Source organism: Primulina eburnea, chromosome 14 (assembly GCF_022965805.1).
Source record: "Primulina eburnea isolate SZY01 chromosome 14, ASM2296580v1, whole genome shotgun sequence".
NCBI lineage: Eukaryota > Viridiplantae > Streptophyta > Magnoliopsida > Lamiales > Gesneriaceae > Primulina > Primulina eburnea.
The window spans coordinates 32464094-32477337 of NC_133114.1; the positions used below are offsets into that span (position 1 = coordinate 32464094).

At 34.7% G+C, this 13244-nt stretch overlaps 2 protein-coding genes across 2 annotated transcripts; one reads left to right on the forward strand and one right to left on the reverse strand.

Annotated features, from left to right (window-relative positions):
* Nucleotides 1-8048: 8048 nt before the first annotated feature.
* On the forward strand, nucleotides 8049-12165 carry LOC140812707 (low-temperature-induced cysteine proteinase-like). Its single transcript, XM_073171052.1, has 7 exons — nucleotides 8049-8671; nucleotides 9388-9620; nucleotides 9696-9833; nucleotides 9909-10124; nucleotides 10782-10869; nucleotides 11531-11739; nucleotides 11858-12165. The coding sequence occupies exons 1-7, from the start codon at nucleotides 8197-8199 to the stop codon at nucleotides 11996-11998; spliced, it is 1500 nt and encodes a 499-aa protein (XP_073027153.1). The 5' UTR covers nucleotides 8049-8196; the 3' UTR covers nucleotides 11999-12165.
* On the reverse strand, nucleotides 10157-11567 carry LOC140812706 (uncharacterized). The gene is made up of 3 exons (XM_073171051.1): nucleotides 11429-11567; nucleotides 11059-11373; nucleotides 10157-10692 (listed from the first exon to the last, which is right to left on the reverse strand). The coding sequence occupies exons 1-3, from the start codon at nucleotides 11546-11548 to the stop codon at nucleotides 10189-10191; spliced, it is 939 nt and encodes a 312-aa protein (XP_073027152.1). The 5' UTR covers nucleotides 11549-11567; the 3' UTR covers nucleotides 10157-10188.
* Nucleotides 12166-13244: the final 1079 nt, after the last annotated feature.

The following is a 13244-nucleotide window of genomic DNA, read 5'->3' on the forward strand; positions in this document are numbered from 1 at the left end:
AATCTTATATATATATATATATATATATAATATATATATATATATATATATATATATAGAGTTTTAAAATGCTGCAAACCTACCATGCACACTTATGTGAGCATCGATGATGTGTCACTCATACATTGGATGCACAATTTTTCTATATTTCATCACATCGAATAGGTGAATGACACATCATCGGTACTCACATAGGTGTGTACGGTAGATGTGCAGCATATCAAAACTAATATATATATATATATATATATATATATATATATATATATATATATATATATATATATATTTGCAAATGTAGTGGTGGGAGGTTGAAAACAAAAGTCGCGAGTTTGATGAGTTGTTGATGCACTTATTGATATTCGGTTTATTTATTTTAAATATAGAGATGAAGATGACAATTTTGACCCCCAAAAAAATGTTAAAAACACTAGTATAAGGACATTTGAAGAACATAAACTCTTTAAAATAAATTTTACAAAGCACAAATTTTTCTTTTGTAGGAATGTTCATTTCATTTTCCATTTTCCATTTTCCATTTTCTTTCTGATCACTTCCTTAGAATGAAATAAATGGCGTGATTTAATAATTGCACCTCATTTGTACTTTGCCTTTGGATCCATTCCAATCCTACACTTCTTCCCATCTTTAGTTCAATAATTTTGGGTAGGGTATGAGAAGCAGGGGCTTACGTGAAGATACATGTTCCTCCATGATTGGTGCATCCAACTCGAACCAATTGACCAAGCACACGTGTTTGAATGGATGAACGACACTTGTCAAGACGTCGTTGATTTGTTCGTATCGTAGACGATAGGCAAGAATGGGAAAACTAGCTCTATATATGTATATTATTAAAGGGGAGAAGAAAGGAAGTATATATATATATATATATATATATATATATATACATACATATATGGGGTTTGTGATCAGGAGCGTAGTGTGTGAAGAAGGGAAAACAAATGGGTCGATTACATTTGTCCTATATTTTTATCTTTTATCATTTTTGGTTTTGGAGATAGATAAATAGAACCTTATCTTTCGAGAGTGTTAGCGGTATTTCAGAAATGGCCCCTCAGCAAAACCATGTGGAATGTGGCTTTCGTTGGAAAGTGATCATCGGGGGGGGGGGGGGGGGGGGGGGGGGGGGTTGGGGTGTTTGATTGGAAGTACTTTTCCACTGTGTGATTTAATTTTAGACTTTTGAAGTGCTTTGACTTGTGTGTTGTCGGTTGTCTCTTTAGTATACCCGAGATTAATTAAACGTTTTACTATGACGACCATATATTCTACCTAATTAATTCCCCCAAAAAAAACATGACATTAACTTAAAAATATGATATAATCAAGTGTATAGATAATAAATCTATATGAATGGATATATACCATAATTAGTTATAATTCTAATTTTTCATAAAATTTTATCACATGGATGAAAGAAAAATGTGTAATAAATTAATTTGTAATCGATAAATTATATATTCTGGTGACTTGAACGAGTCATCAACAATCGGAAAATTTACATATATCTTTTCAATTATTAGACTTAACTTAATATTATTTAATTACCAAAAAAATCAACACGTTAAGTACATGCCTGCCAGCATCACAACATCTAGCTATTATATACATTATTAACTTAATATTATGTAATTACCAAAACAATCAACACCGAGCACATACATTGTATTTGTATAAAATATATAAACATTTATAACTCATGTGAGTCAGGTTTACAAGTTAATTTTTTAAGATAGATATTTCATTTGAGCCACCCATGAAAAATATTAATTTTTATTATAAATATATATGAGTAGAGTTAACACGTCTCATGAATAAAGATATGTGAAACCGTATAACAATATACTTTCTCAAATATAAATATTATTTGCAATTAAAATCTATTTCTGTATTTTTTTTGGTTCATGTTATGATGATGAAATAATGGAAAGCTAATGTTGGAAGTTTTTAAGTGAACGATTTATTTTTTTAGCATCTTACTGATTGAATATCTAGGTAGAATGACAAGGGTAATTTAAACATCTATTAAAATTGTCAAATATAATTATTCTAAGGAGTGTACACATTATAATTACACATTATAATATAATAATAATATAATAATAAATATTATAAAATAGTAAGTCTACGTATTATTAGTAAAAAAAATATAAGAAGAAGAAAAGGAGCAGCCATGCAATTAATTAAAGCATCGTCTATATATGTAGGTAATAATCCATATTTTAGGAAATTTAATCCTCTAAAAATGATCAATGTTAATTTTCTCCAACCTGAAAAACCATGTGCTTTCATTACACGTCCCTTCCAAGTTAGCTTCGAGTGAATAAATTCAAAAGGAAGATGATGACACATAGAAAAAGGTTATTCGTGACAGAAATCCAAAAGAACTGTGATATGACTTGATTTTATGTATATCTGACCTCTTGGGCCGATTTTTTCAATTGAATTTCGATACCAAAAAAGCAATAAAACTAAAAAAGCAATAAAACTAAGTTGGTATAATTGAATATTATCCGATCCTGCTTAATTGTTGGCATTTTAATGTCTAATCCAACATGAGGACCCAAACCATTTAATGGTTCTTAGTGGGAAACGTGTGGAGGATGCAGATAAAGGGTCCATATATATGGTTAGATAGGGGTCCAAGTATGTTATATTCTTGGGATTTTTTTCAGTTGTATATTAATGGTTTTATCATTTTGTATAATTAATTTATGGGTGAAAATCATAGTTTCTAGGAAAATTAAATATCAAGTTTTAACATATTTTATTGACATGAGGAGGAGCATTTTCCTGTGCAATTCGGCCAAACACATCAACATTAATGAGAATGTTTAGTCAGATTGAAGCAATTGGATTATTACAGAGATTTGAATGTGTTGGGAATTTGAGGGGATCGTCCGATGGATTCAATAGTAGTGCATCAAACAGCTGTACGTTTGGATGTATGTGCACAAAGTATTTGTATCTTGACAATCATCACGAAGAAGAAGTAAGCACAAATTAAAGGGACTTTTAACTGCAATTTCTCGTCCTCGCACACCAAGAAGTGTGGCGAGACTCGATTATGAACAAAGTATTTTATTCAGAAAGTAAAAAAATTAAATTGAATTTATATTTGGAAAGTCACATGATAGTGCTGTACTCATCAGCATTTGGTTTGCAATCCGATCGCAGTTCGATCCAAAGTTCAACAAAGGTTGCGCGCGAATATGCTCCGCAGCGGGTGTATCCATAGAGAAAGGAGTATATGGTGTATGACTTGGATCGTTGTAGAAGCATCAGATTCGATTATTATCTTTAGTCATCCCAAATTGATGACACTCTTTATGTCTTCTCTAATTGCCAGCAGCTCAGCCAGACAATGAGAAACACATGCGAATATGCTCCGCAGCGTACTGACAATTTTTATACAAATATATATATATAAATACATATTAAAAAATGAAACACGGAAAGCACGAGACGATTTGTCTTCATCTTTCGCTCGTAGGTATTGCCATTTTTGTGGGAATTTAAATAATCTAGAGAATTTTGGAACTTGCACATTTAATAAAAACAAAGAATTCATACAGAAAAAGGAGAAAGGAAAAAAAAAAGCAAGTATTATTCATATAGTAGAACACTCTTAAATTATCAAATTTGACAGTAGAAAGGAAATAGTAATCAATTATATATATTATATTATGAATAAAACAATAATCATGTAGCAGACGAGTCTTACGTTTTTTTTAATTATAAATAAGATAATTATTTAATAAAATATCGTACAAAACAAAATTTTAAAATTTTACAACAAAATCGGATCTAGGACCCGTCCCTCAAAGGGTGAGCACGGATTCTCCATAAAATTAAAGGAGCCCGAGTTTTCAATAAAATAGATAACACATTCTCAAAAACATTGAAAATATTTATTAAGGGGCTAGATTCACTACTCTGGCTCCTCGAAAAAATCAAAAATCTTCATTGAGTGACCGAGTTCGCGGTTTATTTCATCCTACCTATGCGGGCATTGCCCCCATGATAGGATGGATGGTCAAGATTTGTCCATGCATATGTAGGACCCACTTTTTTTTTTGAAATTGTATGTTTGGCAAGATCTTGGTCATCCATCCTCTCATGGAGGCAATGCCCACATGGGTAGGATCTCATTAACCGAGTTTCGCAACCCCGACTTCTGGAGAAAAAAGAAAATATTTATTGAGGACCAGATTTCACAACCCCGACTTCTCAATAAAATCGAAAAAAAAATTGTCGTAGAGTTGGGGATAGCAACTTTGGCTATCCAACCAAATTGAAAGCATTTATTATGGAGGCAATGTAAGCAATTCCGACTCCTCAAAAAAAAAATCCAAAATATTTATTGAGAGGCCGATGTTCACAAACCGACACTTCAAAAAAAAGCGAAATTTTTTATCATGGTTATTGAGGATTGGGGTTTGCAACCCAACTCCTAAAAAAATATCGAGAATATTTATGGGTGGGGATAGGGTTCGCAACTCGGCTCCTCAATCAAATCCAAATATTAATTTGAAGGAAAATTGCCCCCATTCTATCATTATTTTAAAATTATAATCAATCAATGTTCAACATTTTGATGACAATTACCATGGATAACACTTTTATTTTTTGGAAATTTTTAAATTTTAGTAATTGAAAAAGATTGTTGATCCAACGGATAATTACATAACATAACTCAACTCAATTCAATGAGGCAGAATGAACTTTAATAATAATTTTTCTAAAAAGTCTGACTGATTACAAAATCAGACTGATAAAATATAAGAAAGATACTGACAGTCAAAATGATTCAAGGTTGACTGACGATGGCACGACAACAACATCTGCATTTGTAAACGAATATTTTTAAAAGATTATCGTTGCATAGTAAGCTCTAAATAGATCCATTAAACAAGCTTTAAAAGTGAGACAATTACACCATATATTTTTGGATTATCAAAAACAAGCTGATATTATCTGAAGAATTTTTCTGTGATCCAAACTGAAATAGTTAGCATATGATAATAAATCATTATCTGATCATTTAGATTATCAAAATGTGCTTATAATTTAGATGTGAAATATGTGTATGTATTTGAGAGTAAGAAGTCTAATTACTCAAAGTGAGTAGTTTGAAGTTTTACTAAAAATTTATGTTAGACAGTGTTAAGTCCTACTGAATTGAGTGATTTTAAATTACTTGTAATTACTAAAATTTTTTAGTGCAAACCTTCCGTGACGAAGAAGGAGTAACGTAGGGGTTTTGAAATCTCCAAACTTGAGCTTATTTACTTTTAGTCTACATACTTTTATATTATTCTGGAAACTTCAACTGATTTTCTTGATAAGCTATTTGTTTAATAATTTTCAGTAAGCCTACTTCCGCACAATTCACATTAATTGACTTACTGAAAACTCAACTGACAAGAACAAATTTCATTTTTGCTATCCCTACAAAAATATTTTTTGAGATAAAATTATTCACCATTTTAAATTTATTTTCGATCCTAACATTAACAATGGTGAATTTCACAATATTAATGTCTATATAACTTAACAAATAAAATTATCAGTATTATAATTTGTGAAATTTATTTCATAGTAACCAATTAGTATTTTATTTGTTGTAGGATGGTGGCAAATACATCATATTTTTGGAAAATATAATAGTTCAATATATACAATACATTGTGCGTTCCAATGCATGTTATATTTAATAATAAATTGTGTTAATATTAAAATTTAATGTTTTTTAATATAGTATTTTAATATATGTATGTAGCGATAATATTGAAATGTAAGAAAATTGATAAAATGACAAAAAATTTGGTTGATTTGTTTTGTAAATAAATAAATCTGAGTAATTTACTTCTAAATTGTTGTCCATATGGTTGAATTGTTTTTGAATATTAAATAGGTAGTCTATGAAAAAATAAAATACTAAAATACACACACAGACACACATGACTTTATGAATGACCGTCCTTGGGTCCATCCAACCAATCATCAAAAGCATTGATTGAGCGAAAGTGGAAAAAACAGTAAATAATTATACTATGATAAATTATTAATTAATTAATTAATTAATCAATCCAGGATCGAGACTATAAAAAATTATCATATATATTTTGTATGTGATTTCTTAAAATCTTCAAATGTTGCTCTTAATTTTCAACGCTCATAATAAGGATGTGGAACACATCAAAGATCGTTCCTTAGGGATCAGATCACTAATAAGGAATTGTTACGATATATATATATATATATATATATATATATATATATATATATATATATATATATATATATATATATATATATATATATATATGTGTGTGTGTGGTATGAAAACTAATTTGATAAGTTACATGACCAAAAAATAAAACATTTCAACTTATATGAATAAAACTAGGGATGTAATCGAGTCGAGTCGAGCCGAACTCTTGAATGTTTGAGTTTGGTTTGTTTATACTCGAGCCGAGCTTGAGCTTTATTTAACGAATATATGCATGGCTCACGAGCTTATTCAAGCCTTTATCGAGTAAACGAGCTTAATAAATATGAATTATACATTTAAATTTTCATTAAATTAATTAAAAAATAAATTATATATTTAAAAAAAAATATATTATTCTTATTAAAATTTGTAAATTTATTATAATAAATAAATTTAATAAATTTTTCTATATATTTCATAAATAATATGCAAAATCAATAAATCAAAATTATTATTTTTTCATCTAAAATATTACTCACGAACTTACCAACGAATATGTTCACGAGCTAACGAGCCGAATACTGTAAAGCTTGAGTTTGACTTGTTTAGCTTAACGAGCCTCATATAATGAGCTTTTATCGAATCGAGCTTCGAATAGCTCACAAACGGTTTGGTTCGTTTACATCACTAAATAAACCCCAACATTTTTCAACTTATAACAAGACTATACAATTTAATTTTCTGAGCTTCTAATTGCCTCATGATTAATAATTACAGATTCAATTTTAAGTTGTGTACAAATTCCTATAAAATATTATTGCGTGCGTAACAAATAATATCCATATTAAAGCTATAGCTGTTTACTAAAATATAATAGCAAATTAAAGGTTTTATCAAAAAATCAAACAATTATTGACCTGCTTTTGAAATCTATCCCAAGTTCCTAACTGTCGGTCGTGGCGGGCCTGAACTTTATTCAGACTCGGTGTAAATTGTAAACAGCGTATTAGAAAATACGAAGTAGACCAGACACTTCAAAATGTGAACTTTTCATTTTAAGTGTGATTAAATTTATATAAATTTATCTTAAATTATGGATTATTTTTTTGTGCGTTACCCAAGTACATATATGATGGGGTATATTCCAATTCTGTTATTTACTCCATTGTTAAAATTCAAATTGCTTGCAAAGGCCAAGTCGACACTCCTAAAAAATCTATAAATAAAAGAATACTCTATTTATTTTATATTTAAACTCTTTAACTTCCAGATAATATTTTTAAATTATTTTTTGACTAACGAAATTTTATTTCTACCAGCTACTTGAACCCGTTTACGAGCTAGCAAGAATATCGGTCTACGATTATTTAGATCCGTTTATGAACATTTATAGTAGTCCAGATAATCACAATTTTTGGCTTCGTCACTATATATGTTTTCTAATTGGACATTATATTGTTCCGATTTTTTTTTAATATAAAATGCACCAATAGAAATTTGTTCCGATCTGTTAAATTCACGTGGCCATTAATATAATTCTGGACCCATGAAATTAAATAGTAAACCTAATGGGGTGTGTGTTTCTTAAAATCACCAACCAATTTATATTGGCCACGTTTTTCTCCTTATCCAACAAACCAGCCCAAACCTAATTAGTATTCGTTAATAAATATATGATCAAATATTTTTTTCCGAATTCTTTATTATTATTATAAACTCGTAATCCCTGAAAAGAAATAGTAATTGATTAATAAAAATAAAGGCTCACGCGATGCCTGAACGGATTTTATCTTATCTTATATCGATGGCTATTTTTCCATCGGCTATTCTTTTATTTTTAATGAAGGGTCAGTTTTACCATAAGCCGTCACTGTAAGCTGACTGATTGGTAACACTTTTAATACTTCAGCCTCAAAGGCATGAAGCCACACAACAGTCAATGAAGATCGGAGTTGATGGGACACCAATTTCTCCACGCCTTTCTTTTGATCTCATTAGCAATCGTAGCTTCTTCCCTCTCCCTCGAATTCTCAATCATCGGAGCCAACCCTGATGAGATTCTTGAAGAGAGAATCCCGGAGCTTTTCCAATCATGGAAGGAGAAGCACGGCAAGGTGTACGAGCACGCGGAAGAGGCGGCCGAAAGACTAAGGATCTTCCGGACTAATATCAAATATGTGCTGGAGAAAAACATGGACAGAAGATTGCCGATGGGGCCCCTCGTGGGGTTGAACAAATTCGCAGATTTGAGCAATGAGGAGTTCAGGAAGATCTACACTAGGAAAATACAGAAGCCCTTTGAGAAAAGGAGGAGATATTCGTTGGAGGATGTTCAGCTGAAGATGAAGATTTCGTCCTGCGAAGCTCCTACTTCTCTGGATTGGAGGGAACACGGCGTTGTTACAGGCGTGAAGGATCAAGGTCAATGTGGTAAGTTTTTTTATTTTTTATTTCTTACTAGCGGTGATTTTTGTGTAAATGGTAGAATATATATTTACATATACAAAAATGAGTGGGGATCAATGATTGAGTTGCGATGACAGCTTGATATTGAAAAGTTCGAATGAGTAGGAAATTTCAAGATGTGGGCATTGGAAATAATAACATATTATATTGCATCAACTTATCTTGTACTATAGCAAATATCATCATCTTTTCCTCGATAAAAATTTATTAAAAAATCTTCATAAATGATAGAAGTTTTGGGGTTAAATTGAGTTGGGTCATTGGATACTCTTACATCTTAATAGACTTGATTTGCTGGTTTTGGCTTGTACACAAGTCCTATTCGACTTTTTTTACTTCTGAAAGTAGTGGCAGGAAAAATACGTATCGTTATCTGTTCCAAATAGTGGGGGAAACGAAATTCCTGAAATATTTCGGATTCTTTGTAAAATTCAAAGTTTTTGATATTGGTAATAGGTACATTTTAACTGGAAAAATAATTATAAATTAGAAGTTTAGAGTTAATTATTGAAAATATATTTTAAAATCTTATAACTTTTTTTTTATAAGAACACGAATAAGGAAATGCAAATGAGAAATTATTGTTAATTGAAAAAAAGAGTTGGCGATTAAGTATAACTGAGACGTATTAACACCACTACTTTGTAAATCTTGAACCCATGGGTTGGAAATTTTTACAGGAAGTTGCTGGGCCTTTTCTTCCACCGGAGCAGTGGAAGGGATAAATGCCTTGACCACGAGAGAACTGGTTAGCCTCTCGGAACAAGAACTCGTTGACTGTGATTCGACCAATTATGGTTGCAATGGAGGCTACATGGACTATGCTTTTGAATGGATCATTAACAATGGAGGAATCAATGCGGAATATAATTATCCATACAATGGAAACGATGACAAATGCAACAGCACCAAGGTTTTATCATACATTTTACGTTGAACTTTGAGTTTTATTTGTTTTGAGAGGCGGAAATTGTGCTTGATTTAACAGGAAGGAGAAAAAGTTGTGAGCATTGATGGATACATAGACGTTGAAGAAGAAGAAAGTGCAATGCTATGTGCAGTTGCGAAACAGCCTGTTAGCGTCGGGATTTATGGCTCCGCAATTGATTTCCAATTGTATACAGGGGTATGCTAAGCGTTATCTATCTGGCTTTTATCTACCGCATGCAGTTTGAGATGATTCGGTTTTATTGCTTTGCAGGGGATTTACGATGGGGAATGCTCTGGGAATCCGGATGAAATAGATCATGCAGTGTTGGTAGTGGGATATGGAAGTGAAGGAGATGAGGAATACTGGATTGTGAAGAACTCTTGGGGGAAGGATTGGGGGATGAATGGATATGCTTGGATTAGAAGGAATACTGGATCTAGATATGGTGTTTGTGCGATCAATGCCATGGCTTCTTATCCCACTAAGATACCACCTCTATTTCCTTCATTGACACAGTCCTTGGTTCCTTTTCCAATCCCATTCCCATTTTTTACACCACTGCCTCCTCCTCCCACGCACTCGCCTCCGCCACCAACTCAATCATCGCCGCCACCAACACAGCCTCTTCCCTCACCCACACAAACTTCGCCGCCGCCACCCCCGCCTGTTTCTTCGCCTCCACCACCAACACCGCTAACACCACTTCCCCCAACATCACCACCACCCTTATCACCGCCTCCTCCATCATCGCCTCCGCCGCCACCACCACCGTCGTCAGCTTCTCCACCTCTTCCCCCATCCTCTCCAACACCACCGCCACCATCATTATCTCCGTCATCGAATCCACCACCTCCACCATCATCACCACCTCTTCCCTCGCCCCCATCACCACCTCCTCCTTCTCCACCACCACCACCACCGTCACCACCTTCTCCATCGCCGCCACCACCGTCGTCTCCGCCACAACCCTCATCACCTCCCCCATCGCCTCCACCACCACCACAACCTCATCCATCGCCACCACCGCCGTCGTCACCACCACCACCCTCACCACCTCCGCCATCGCCTCCAACACCACCACCGCCATCACCACCTCCTCCCTCCCCTAAACCACCACCACCACCACCACCACCACCACCTCCTCCTCCACCACCACCGCCGCCATCACCACCTCCTCCCTCCCCACCACCACCACCACCACCACCTCCACCTCCATCGCCACCACCACCTCATCCATCACCACCACCGCCGTCACCACCTCCGCCATCGCCTCCACCACCACCTCATCCATCACCACCACCTCCGCCATCGCCTCCACCACCAACAGCACCAGCACCGTCGCTGCCACCACCTCATCCATCACCACCACCGCCGTCACCACCTCATCCATCGCCGTCGTCACCGCCACCACCCTCACCACCTCCTCCATCGCCACCACCACCGTTCTCACCGCCACCACCCTCACCTCCTCCCCCATCGCCTCCACCGCCACCGCCGCCATCTCCTCCACCTCCTTCACCCCCACCACCATCACCTCCACCACCGTCACCACCGCCACCATTGTCACCGCCACCACCCTCACCTCCTCCCCCATCGCCTCCACCGCCACCGCCGCCATCTCCACCACCTCCTTCACCCCCACCACCATCACCACCTCCACCATCTTCACCGCCACCACCCTCACCTCCTCCCCCATCGCCTCCTCCACCACCGCCGCCATCTCCACCACCTCCCTCTCCCCCCACCGCCATCGCCGCCACCACCCTCACCTCCTCCCCCATCGCCTCCACTGCCACCGCCGCCATCTCCACCACCTCCTTCACCCCCACCACCTCCTCCACCATCGCCTCCAGTGCCACCTCCAATTCCCCCACGACCACCACAACCCCCACCACCGCCACCCCCACCATCCCCTACTTTATGTGGAGACTTTTCCTTCTGTCCACCACGTACCACATGCTGTTGCCGCTTTCATACATGGGGCATTTGTCTCATTTATGATTGTTGTCCACTAAATAGTGCGGTTTGCTGTAATGGCTCTGAATATTGTTGTCCAATTGAATTCCCCATTTGTGATGTGTACGAAGGTCTATGTCTCAAGGTATGCAATACCATATTAACAGTTTCAAAAATAAATCTATTGATCAATATCATGCATGTGATTATAGGTATTCCCATGCACAGTCCATAATCAATTTATATTCTTATTTTTTGTTAAGAAACGTGGAGATTACTTGGGATTGAGAGCAGGGAAAAGGAAACCGTCAAGACATAAATTTCCATGGAGTAAAATTGAAGAAAATGAAAAGAAGCATCAACCTCTTCGATGGAGAAGGAATCCGTTCGCTGAAATGCGGTAAAAACTTGGGGAGCATTGGTCATCTTGCTTTGCTATTTTACGTTCAAACTTTTCCGATTTTTATTCGAGCTTCACTGGTAACGAGATTTGTGTTGGTTTTGCCACTCAACGTTTTTGAAAAATAAATTTGATAAGATAATGGTTAAAATTCATAATGTTGACAGGAAATATAGTAACTACTGTCAAATTTGTTATGAAGTTGACAACAATAAAATGAGTATTTTCTTTAACTAAATAAATGAATACTGAATAGGGAGGAGGATGTGTACATTTTTAGCGAGTACAAATTCAAAACACAGACACACACACAAAATTTATTTTTCTTACTATTAACAAAATAGATAAATTGATATAGAATTAACTAAAACAATAATGGTAAAACACAAATTTTCTTTATCAATACTCAGCTTTGCTTAAACGCCGTCCTGAAGTTGACAGCAAATTAATTTCAAGGTATGTTTTATTTTTAATGCATGGAAACATCGCATTGGAGTAATATAATTATGATTCAAATTCATGCCGAACCCAAGCCAACTCCCATTTACCGGTATTGTTATTCATTTTTTTGGTAAAAATAATGAAAAAACACCTGTTTTAAGATATTATTTAATGTTTATTGTCATTAATCTATAAGGTAAAATTTTGTTCACACTGGTACAATAAATTAGTGAAAAGAATCCTTATGACACCATCTCAGTAGTCTATATTCATGACACGCATCTACTCGACACATATTTACCACGACAATAATATTTTTAGTATAAAAAAATTATAAAGACAGAAAACAGTGGGTAGAAGCTGTAATTTACAGAAAAAACAACTTATAAGATGCAAGATTATATATGTTGTTTTAAATAAGTTTAGTCAAACACTCTTTCATGCGAAGGGAGCATCAAGCAGAAGAAAAACAGTGGGTAGAAGCTGTAATTTACAGAAAAATTTGAGGGTAACCAACCCACAATTTATAATTTAAAGGAAATATTAAAGAGAAGTGATTAAATTTATATGTTGTGAAGAAGTGAGAAAAATAAAAATTGGGAATAAAAGTGAAAAAAGAATTTTTTTAAGCTAGAGTACTGTTTGGTATGTAATTGCTTTTAATACCTTATTTTTAACAAAAAAATATAATAAAAAAAACTCTGAATTGGATAACAAACATTCCTGATCTCTTCAAAATTATTGAGGGTAAGAGCATCAAATAAATTTTTACTTATTTATCAAAATTCCATAATCACAATAATCAAAAT